We start from the raw sequence: 10,024 nt of genomic DNA, 5'->3' as shown, positions 1-10,024 counted from the left end.
AGGAATTTTAAAATTCTGTGTATTTTGGGCACCTAATTGCTCTGTGAGAAGAATGACAAGGTTTTCTAATTGTTCTCTTTATTAAAAGAACTGTTTAAAAGGGAATAAAAAAGCATCAAGCCTGATAATTATTTGGCTTATTATTAATATTTGATGTGTTTTGGTTTGAGTGTAAAAACCTTCTGGGTGTAATGAATTGGCTACCACTTGGATCTGTTTGTGTTTACTTATCTGTACCTGCAAGAGAACAATATTTTATTTGATGTATGATATTAATACCCAAAAAATGTGCTTTTCTTTCCCCGTATAGGTTAAAACTTATGGCAGAAGGAGAACTGAAAGATATGGAACAATTTTTTGATGACCTTTCAGACTCGTTTTCAGGGACAGAGCCAGAAGTTCATAAAACAAGTGTAGTAGGTAACTACTTGTTATCCATTAGCTCTATTTGATGTGAGATCTGTCATTTAAGCTTCTGGTTATGATGGCTTCTGGTCTCCTCTCTGAAGCAGCAGCCTCACACACAGTTGCCACAACAAATGTTTTCCCTTGCAGGTCTGTTTCTGCGCCATATGATCCTGGCATACAACAAGCTTTCTTTTAGTCAGGTCTATAAACTTTACACAGCTCTTCAGCAGTACTTCCAAAACGATGAGAAAAAAAGTGGGATTGATGAGAGCGACATGGAGCTGACCAATACAGAGGAGCTGGAGGGGAAGATGGAGAAAGAAGAACTTGATTTACCTTTAAGGTGATCTATCGATAGTCAATTCTTACCTCTGTGCACCTCAGAGTCAACTTCAGCTCAACATTCTCACTCCTGTTAGACATTCCAAACTCTAGGAGTGTTCCTCTGGGCCCTGTGCATGTTCAACACAAGCAATGTTGAGATGCAGGGAGCTGTGATCCTTAATTATTCTTTCCCAAGCGGTGTTGAGATTTCCTTAGAGCCTTCTTCCCGCCGGAAGAGCTGGCGGCCTCTCCGTTTCCGTGGTGCCACCTCGTGGCAACACTTGGAGTTGGCAGCAGCTCCTCCCGGCTTCCTAGAAGATGGCGGTGCCCCATTCCCATCCTGGTTTAAGGAATCGCAGGCTGAGGGCCAGATCCTGCCCCCAGTTCCCTTCTGCTCAGCCCGCTGCTGAGTGAATTCTCTGCTCTGGCTAGTGTGGGATGTGGTGAAGCTCTTGGAGAGGCCATTTCTGCTTCCAGGGAGGGAAAATTGCTCTCAGGAATAGTGGAGCTTAGTGGTTTTTGGCTTCTGTTTTCACCCTTCTCCAAATAAAAGACTCACATGTATTCACATCAAAAATAAGAAGCAAATATTGGACTTTTAACCTGATAAAGACACACTTCACTGTAGGAATAATCCCCAAAGCATTTTGTGTATCCATACATTTAAAATGTACATTCCAGACCATCCTGGTATCAACTTGTGCTTGCGTTTGCTGCAGCATGAGGCAGGTATCAGCCTTCCAAGTCTGGCTGAGCTGTAGGTGCTACCTTTCCAGGGAATATTCAGCTGCCTGCTCTTGCAGAGCAACTTTTTTTCAGAAGTGATGTATGTGGCCAAAGTGCCAGTTCATTTTGTTTTAACTAACCTCAAGAAAGGGAAAAGCAGCAAACCATTGGAATATGTCAGCCCCAAGTCTTTTATCTGCTGCTGTTCTTTGGGTTATCAAGTGTATTTAGAGTGACATTCATGTTGAACACAGTCTCTGCAGGCTGAAGGTTACAACTAAACAGTGAAATCATTTGGATTTGTAACTTTGATGCAGTTGATATTCTCTACTAAGTTTTCTCCTTTTAGTTTGCTTTCATGCTTCAAGCTATATTATCACATAAAGCTTCATAAAACAGAAGAGTGGAGTGTCTGATGAAATGTGTTGCATGGTACCTCAATGCCCTTGTTTCTAACTAGAGTGTTTTTTATCAGGGAAGAAGAGATATCTTGCAGTGGACCTCTTTCCCAGAAACAAGCAGAGTATTTTCTTTCTCAGCAGGTATGTTAATTCTGAATAAAGCTCAATAAATGATCCATTAGCATGGACTTCACCTTGAATTTTGTCTGCAGTGTTAAAGATGATGCTTTCTCAGATCTGTTAAAGATTTGTTGATATCTTGCAGGAAGGTGCTCAGTGTGAGCACTTGGGGCTAAAAGTGTTCTAGCTGGGCAGTTGCAGCATATGATGGGATTTTGTTCTGAGAATGTCAGTTCCATTCTGACTGCTCACCTCAGACTCAGTATCTGCTAAATGTGCAGTTTTGTAGAGTATTCCAGCTGGTAAATACAAAATGGAGCAGAAATACAGGTGGGCACATATGTCAGCAAATTAACTGCATGCTTATAATGCTTTGCTAAATAGAAAAACAACCCTACATTTAAAATACATATGAAACATCGTGTATGACAAGTTCAAAATGACTTCTCAGTCCCATTAGGGTCTTCACTGTTAGGGGCTGTTGAAGCTGCTACCCTGATCATGGCAAAGCTCCTGCAGCTGTAGTTGGTCTTATTTTTCTTCCCCTTCTCAATTAGAGTATTATGGAGGAATCAGGGTGTCTAGGAGGGGTCTGAAATTTAAAGTCTTTTTAATATTCAGTATTCATTAATGCTTATTCTAGTCACAAGATTATTGTAATTTTTTAATTAAATTGATCCACTTGCTGAAGCAAACTACAGATTTACTTTTTAGTTCCCTGAATTTTTTTGGTGAGGAGAGAGATATAATGCCAGTGAGTGATCCATTGTGTTAGTTCTTCAAAGAGAAACTTAAACAGGATTCTTTAAATCCATATAAACAGTCCTTTGAATGAGCTTTTATTTTACTTAGTCCCTTTGATCTCTGGAAAGTGGATGCTATAATATAGTATAGACTAAAACTGCCACTGATGTCTTAGTGTCATAGTAGGCAGAGCTGTTACAAAATCATCTCTACTGCTCTCTCCAAACAGATAACAAACTGACAAGTATGTATCAAAAGGCATTTGTAACCCTCCAGATGGAGTTACTTATGTTACTTCTACTTTTCAATTTTTATTCCAGGCTTCTTTATTAAAGAATGATGAAACAAAGGCTCTGACTCCAGCATCTTTACAAAAGGAATTGAACAACTTGTTAAAATTTAATCCAGACTTTGCTGAAGCAGTAAGGATCTTTTTCTTCATCCCAAATGCTTGTAAAGGGATTTCTTATCTCTGGGGTGGGATTATTTGGGAGTAATTTATTCTACATTGAAATCTAAGCAGATGATAAAAATGTGAGCAAGTTGCATGTAAATGTTTAGTAATTCTATCTGAAACTCCTGAAGGTACAGAAACCTTAATTACACCAAGTACTTAACCACGTCTGGCTTTCTGCACACACATAATCCTCTTAGCTCTGGTGGGACTATGTGAGTGCATTCTTGTTGAACTAAATCTAAAACTTACTTCCTTTTTTGTACATTTTCCTAAGAAATTTCAGGCCTCATGCCCCTGTAGCTTAAAAATCAGTATCAAGTGCAATAACTGTTGGTTTTGCTTACTGATAATCACTCCTGGTGATTAAAAACAATTTATACTGGAAGGAACTGGCAGCTCACACTGAGGGTTGGATCCAGACCTGTTTGCCTTGTTCTCCACAACTTATTCCAGAGCAAGTTCCATGAATTCCCAGTCAACTCCTTCCTGCCCTGTTTTCTAACTTCTCCCAGTAGCCCTGGGCTGAGGTAAACAGGATTTTCTTGGCTCCCATCTGGAGATACATCCTTGAAAGGGCTGCCTTAGCAGGGACTGGACTTGACAGCTCCAGAAGTCCTCTCCAATGTTCTGTTTGTCTGACATAAAGGGTTGTTCTGCCCAGGGTGCAATGACAAGAAGAAAATACATAGTTTTAGCATCTCCTTTCTTTCTGCACAACATTTGGAAGCAGTGCTCGTGCTTCAGAGGGCAGACACAGTGGGAGGGAGTCATGCCTCCCTTCCCACTCATTTAGCACAGAATGACAGGGATTCTATGTAGAAGTCTTGGGCTGGGTGGGATCATTCTGACAGCCAGAGTTTGTCCTGTGTGACACCACTTTGAAGATCCTGTTGTGGAAAACAACCAATTTCATCCAGGATGTAAAGAGATTCTGCACAGGTAGTCTCAGTGCCCCTGCAGCTTCTGGTCCAAGCCCTTTCCAGGCCATACAGGATTTCTGGCTTGCACTTGTTGGGCAACCTCCCCCAGAAAGAAGATACACAGTAATAGTAACTTCAATAGTTCTGTCTACCTGAAACTGATTTTTGCTTCAATTTTTAGCATTATTTGAGCTACTTAAACAGTCTGAGAGTGCAAGATGTCTTCAGTTCAACCCACAGCCTCCTTCATTATTTTGACCGTTTAATTCTCACGGGAGCAGAGAGCAAAAGCAACGGGGATGAAGGGTATGGCCGGAGCCTGAGATATGCTGCTCTCAACCTGGCTGCCCTGCACTGTCGCTTTGGCCACTAGTAAGTCCATGGATTTGTCCTGGTTTGAGGAAACTGGCTTCCTCCTGACTCAAACCAGGGCATTATTGCACCACCCAACTAAAATTCACCTCTTTGCGTCTCCTCAGTGCTGGTCCACAGAGCTTTTGTTCATGCTGAAAAATCTGTCCAGCAGAAAAGGGGTTTTCTCTCATTTGGTAACAGATGTCGTTGGGTTGGAGTTTTCTTGGGATCTTGATTTGGTTTGGTTTGGTTTTATTTTTATGTTTATTTTGTTTCCATGATAACTGAGCCATCCACAGCAGGGTCAGGGTTGACATTTGTCTGTGTCTGGTTGCAACTGTTTCCCAGATATCTAAGTTCTCATTTGCTACGTTTCTATGACCTCAGGGAGGTCAGTGGACACAAATGCCCGTTTTCAGCTACATTCTCATAGAATCATAGGATGGTGAAGGTTGGAAGGGACCTTAAAGATAATTAGGCTCCAATCCCCCTGCTATGAGCAAGGACATCTCCCATAGACCAGGTTGCACAAGTGCCATCCAACCTGCCCTTGAACAATTCCAGGGGCCAAATTTTTTTCAAGAGGAGTAGGTTTTCTTTTAATACTCAAATCAACATAGAGCTGATGATCTGGAAAAAGAAGAATTCAAAACAATACAAAACAAAAGCACCATCTGAGCTTTTAAATTTTAAAATGCCATAGGGGTGGGGTGGATGTTATTTTATTGATGTAGCTGGCTCACCCATCTCCATCTATGGTTTGCATTTATTGACTGCTGCCTGGGTGCATCATGTGAAAGGACTGGAGCTGGGAAGGATGTCTGCAAAATGGAGAGCAGCAGCTTTTTCCACACAGGCAGATACTTAAAATTGCACCTGTTCAAACATGTACAGGGTTTGAAAGCCTGCTCAGGGGTTACAGTAACATTTTTGTAGGAGCTTGCAGATGCCATCTTGCTTATTATCCTCAGGACTAGAATATATTGCTGAAGTGCCAGGAGGGAAATGCAGCCTTTCTCAGCAGTCTATTAAATCGGACTTATCTTCTGAGTGTGATATGCATAATTTAGATCAATATTCCTCTGTATCATCATGCTGTATTTTAAGCACTATGGGAATGCTGAAGTGTTCTCCCTTTCTGTTTGCTCCTAGCCAACAGGCTGAACTTGCACTTCAGGAAGCCATCCGAATAGCACAGGAGTCTAATGACCACGTTTGCTTGCAGCACTGCCTGGTAAGAGCTGTGTTGAAATGGAGGTGAACTCACCTGGCTCTGTGCTACCTGAGCCTTTTCTCAGTGTTGCACAACTGCTCTTACCAGTAGAACCTCATCAAATGCCTCAGTGGTTTAAACAAGACTGTCCAGCAGTGGGGTGATGTTGCTTCTGGCAGAGGAGCCTCCCAGAGCACCAGACTGTAGGGTGATCATGGGGTGGTTTTGTTACAACTCAGGATTACTTTCATCAACAGCAGTTGGGATCTCAAAGATCTCAGCTGCAGATTTAGTCTTCTGTGCTTAAAAGAGACAAATTATGGCTTAACTTCCTCCATAGTGTCGATTCATAGAGTCATAAGCCTTCTTCAGAGCAAACAAAAAGGAGGAGGGAAAGACTTAGATTCCTGTGCTTTGTTCTGTAATTAACGTTGTTATTATGAATTGGCATCAGTGGTATCACACCCCTGAGCTACTGCTTTCCACACTGGGTAATGGGGTTTCTGTGGACCACTCTGAACCTCCAGTGTGGACAGCTGTCACACCAGTGTCCCAGCCTGGCTGCACTTGGGGTGGATTTTGCTGTGCAGCATTTAACAGAAGTTTCCTGAGTATCCTGTTCACTCTGAGGAGCAGTTTGTATTTCCAGGGAGTTTTTGTGCAGTCTGTGTGAAAGTAGAAGATAGAAGTGCTGCAGCCATGAACTGTTTGCAATGAGATTTTCATTTTTCCCTTGCTAGAGCTGGTTGTACATCCTGGAGCAGAAGATCTTTGACAGCTGTGTTCTGCTGGAGCACTCTGTGAACAAGTCCTTGCACTTTGGCTTGCCGGTATGTCCAGGTCACTTAGCCATAGATTTATTCCAGGACAAACACGTGTGCACAAGAGGGGTTTGGGTTTTGCATCTGGTCCCTTTGAAATATGCAACTGAATTTAAACAAACCTATTTTCACATTCCAAAATCTACCTGCTTCTATTATTTTTGCTCTTTGTAGTAACAACCAGAGGTCGGTTGCTTTAATGCCAGTGCATTATTGCCAGGCTCACTGGTTTTCCTTCTTACTTGTTTGTTTCTCAGGCAGAAGAACATTCTGTGGCTCCAGGCCTGGCCCCAGGCACCATTTTGGCCTCAGGCCTATAGTTCAATCTGCTGGGGCTCAGAGAAGGTTCTTCTGCCTCCACCTTCCCCAAAACTCAGTGCTGATGCCTCTGGCAGGGCTTTGAACACTTGTACTGCTCTGTCCCAGGTGTGAAATCTTACAAGGCAGCCCCCCACTTCCATAGCTTTGTGCCCTGAATCCATTGGCTGTTAGTGCTTAGTTCTGTCTTCCCCAAGATCTGCCATTTCTTTGATAAAATAATTGTTCTAAAAGGAACTAAGCTGCTGATGTTGGGAGGTGAGAGCAGGCATGGCCACTTGGTGGGGAAGGGGAGGGAAGGCTCCATGTTTTCACAGCTGCTTCATCACTGGAGAAATCTAGGTACAAGTCCTGTCAACCTCTATTAAGACTTCTGTGTGGAGGAGGGGAAATTACCTTTCACATCTAACAAAATGGCAGTCAGATATGTGTGGGTGTGCACAAGTGGGTATTTAAAGAAATGCCTGGAGCAATGTTCCTTTGTCTGTACTGAATAACTCTTTTTCTTTGGGGTTTGTTTTCCTTAGTTTAGAACCTGCTGGGGTGTCATTGCAAGAGCAGTGTGCTCTGGTGTCTTTCCATGCTGTTTTTCTTTCTTCTTTCCAGTACCTTGCCTCTCTGGGAATACAGTCCTTGGTTCAGCAAAGAGCTTTTGCAGGAAAGGCTGCCAACAAACTAATGGATGCCTTGAAAGATTCTGATCTGCTGCACTGGAAGCACAGCTTGTCAGAGCTGATAGATATCAGCCTAGCACAGAAAACAGCCCTTTGGAGGCTGTACGGCCGCAGGTATTTGGTTCCTTCTGAACTCTGGGCTTTGCTCACTACTTGTTAGCACATAATGCATTTTGAGTTATTCATGTGGGTGTAACAAGTGCCTGTGTCTCTCTAGTGCACTAAAATAAAGCAATCCGGCTGTGGTTTAGTACAGGCTGAGTGCAGTTATTTCCATTCTCATGTGTTCCTTTAAAACTCAGACTGGGGAAGAGATTGAGTTTCCATTTAGTAGCAGCAAATAGTGCATCAGTGGTTCCCATGCCCTCATCTTCAGCATCTCAGTGGTCAGACTCTTGCAGCTTTCAGTGTTCAGTACTTGAAGTGCCTGCATAGTCCAGAGTTCCTGGATAGCAGGGTGGGTGTTTTTTTTGCAAATTTTCAGAAAATGTAGTGTTGTCATAACAAGACCATACATGAAAAATGTTTGTTGCTTGAAAGCTAAAAGATGTTTCTCTTGCACAAGCACCATGGCACTCCAACAAGCCCAGACACTGCTGAGCATGAACAGTCTGGAGGCTGTGAACGTGGGTGTTCAGCAGAACAACACTGAGTCCTTTGCTGTGGTGCTGTGTCACCTGGCTGAGTTGCATGCAGAGCAGGTGAGGGGCTTTTGTGTCTAGTTGCACAAAGTATCATTTGGGTGAGGGGAGGTGTGGGTGTTATTGACAGAAAGGGCCAGACTTGTGTTTTGTTCTGCCTCTGCTGTCTGCGCTGGGGGCAAAGAACTTGCAGAGTTTTTGTTTGGCAAGTTCTTTCCATGAAGGTTGTGTTGAAAGGGAGGGGAGTGGTGCTTGCCCCAGTGAACCTGAATCAAGTGTTATTTCTGTGTTACAGGGATACTTTGCAGCTGCTTCTGAGATACTGAAACACCTGAAGGAGAGATTCCCTCCCAACAGCCAGCACGCACAGGTAGAATATTTATAATTTAGCCCATAAATTATGTAAGTATTATACAATAGGATCTGGATTCCATCACATCAGAATCATAGAATGCCACAGAATGCCAACTTTTCCACCAAAGCATGAAAATGATGTCTGCTGTTTTAAGACTGTGGGACCTCTCACTGGAGCTTCCTAAGAAAAAGCTGTTGAAATAAAAATGTCACTGACAGAGGAATATACATCTTCAGGAGCACATTCAGGAGTTAAATGCTCTGCTTTGATTTGGAGCTTCAAAGTTCTGCTTCATTAGTGCTGCTTGTTTTGATATATTTGGGCTGGATTTTGTGTGACTCTGGGAAACACAGAAACAGATGAGCCTATAGGGTAGTATTTACATGGAAGTGTTCAAGATTCCATGAAATACAGTTTGGTCCTTTTCACTACAGGGCAGGCCTACTCTTTCAAAGTATTAGTAAGGATTTAAAAGAGCTTTTTCACCTAAAATGCAGCCAAATAGGTGAGCTTTGGTATTGAAATATTAATCCAGACCAGAACATTTCCATTGAGGTCAGTAATGTAGTAAATCCAGTAACTGGGCAGTGGAGTTAGTTATGTCTAGACATAAATATCCATGGGGGGAAAAAAAGTGAGTTGTAACTTGGGATTAGAAAATAAGGAGACACAACTTCTAAAGCTTGTTCCTGGATGTTCTTGCTTTAGCTTTGGATGCTGTTTGATCAGAAAATACAGTTTGAGAGAGCCATGAATGATGGCAGATACCACATAGCAGATTCTCTGGTAGCAGGAATTACAGCACTCAACAGCATTGAAGGCATGTACAGGTGAGGAGGCATGAGCCTGGGCACCCTGGCAGGTGTGTCCCATCCAGGTAATGAAAAATCTAGCAAAATGATTGCTGGCAGTCACATGTGCTCACCTGTTCTCCCCCCTCCAGAACTAATCACAGTCATGTTGTCTAACCTGTAGTACTTATTCCCTCAGGGTCTGTCCCACAATAATAATTTCTGGTTGTTTCTCTGGACAGTTTAAGAACTGGAACAGCACTGCTGATGTTGGTGTTGGTCTAGAGCTGTGAGAACTCAAAACACTTCTTCAAAATCTGCTGTGGTCCCTATACTTGAAGCACAAAGCAGAGTTTTATGTCAAATAGTTGGGGATCTTGGGCCTAGCCTGAACTTCAGGGTCTGCATCTGTGTTTCTACATCCACAAAATGGGACAATATGATTTTTCTCTCACCTCAGTGTGTTCTTGTTGCTAAATGATAATGACATGTTAGAAATAAGTAGGGTTAAAACTTGTTATTTGGTGAGTATGAAAAGCAGCTTACTGCTAAGACCAATTTCTTGTTGATTTTCAATGAGGCAAAACACCTCAAAACAGTGTTCAAGCTGTGGGACCTGAGGCTTGTCTGTTGGAACTGGGCTGTTTGTGCTTTCCCTGAGCTTTAAATATTCTACTCACTGTCTGGGTTCAGGGCATTTGCAGACATCTCCTACTGCTGTGTATTTGTTTTTTATTTCCTTATTCTCGCTCTTTCC

General features: G+C 42.5%; 1 protein-coding gene across 2 annotated transcripts in view; it reads left to right on the top strand.

Annotated features, from left to right (window-relative positions):
* Positions 1-314: 314 nt before the first annotated feature.
* The window catches only part of ANAPC5 (anaphase promoting complex subunit 5), a 12,504-nt gene continuing 2,794 nt past the window's right edge, over positions 315-10,024 (top strand). Inside the window, exons 1-11 of one of the 2 annotated variants that reach the window (XM_009998403.1) lie at positions 315-420; positions 556-751; positions 1,934-2,000; positions 3,044-3,145; positions 4,282-4,472; positions 5,607-5,688; positions 6,408-6,497; positions 7,449-7,594; positions 8,046-8,181; positions 8,417-8,491; positions 9,185-9,306. In XM_009998403.1, coding sequence (XP_009996705.1) covers positions 321-420; positions 556-751; positions 1,934-2,000; positions 3,044-3,145; positions 4,282-4,472; positions 5,607-5,688; positions 6,408-6,497; positions 7,449-7,594; positions 8,046-8,181; positions 8,417-8,491; positions 9,185-9,306 — 1,307 coding nt within the window. In that variant the 5' untranslated portion in view covers positions 315-320. Of the gene's footprint in view, positions 421-555; positions 752-1,933; positions 2,001-3,043; positions 3,146-4,281; positions 4,473-5,606; positions 5,689-6,407; positions 6,498-7,412; positions 7,595-8,045; positions 8,182-8,416; positions 8,492-9,184; positions 9,307-10,024 lie in introns of both variants that reach the window. The other variant, XM_009998404.1, reaches the window with a different exon arrangement.

The sequence above is a fragment of the Chaetura pelagica genome, unplaced genomic scaffold, assembly GCF_000747805.2.
Source record: "Chaetura pelagica isolate M959 unplaced genomic scaffold, ChaPel_1.0 scaffold585, whole genome shotgun sequence".
Lineage (NCBI taxonomy): Eukaryota > Metazoa > Chordata > Aves > Apodiformes > Apodidae > Chaetura > Chaetura pelagica.
This window is presented reverse-complemented; position numbering and strand designations above follow the sequence as displayed.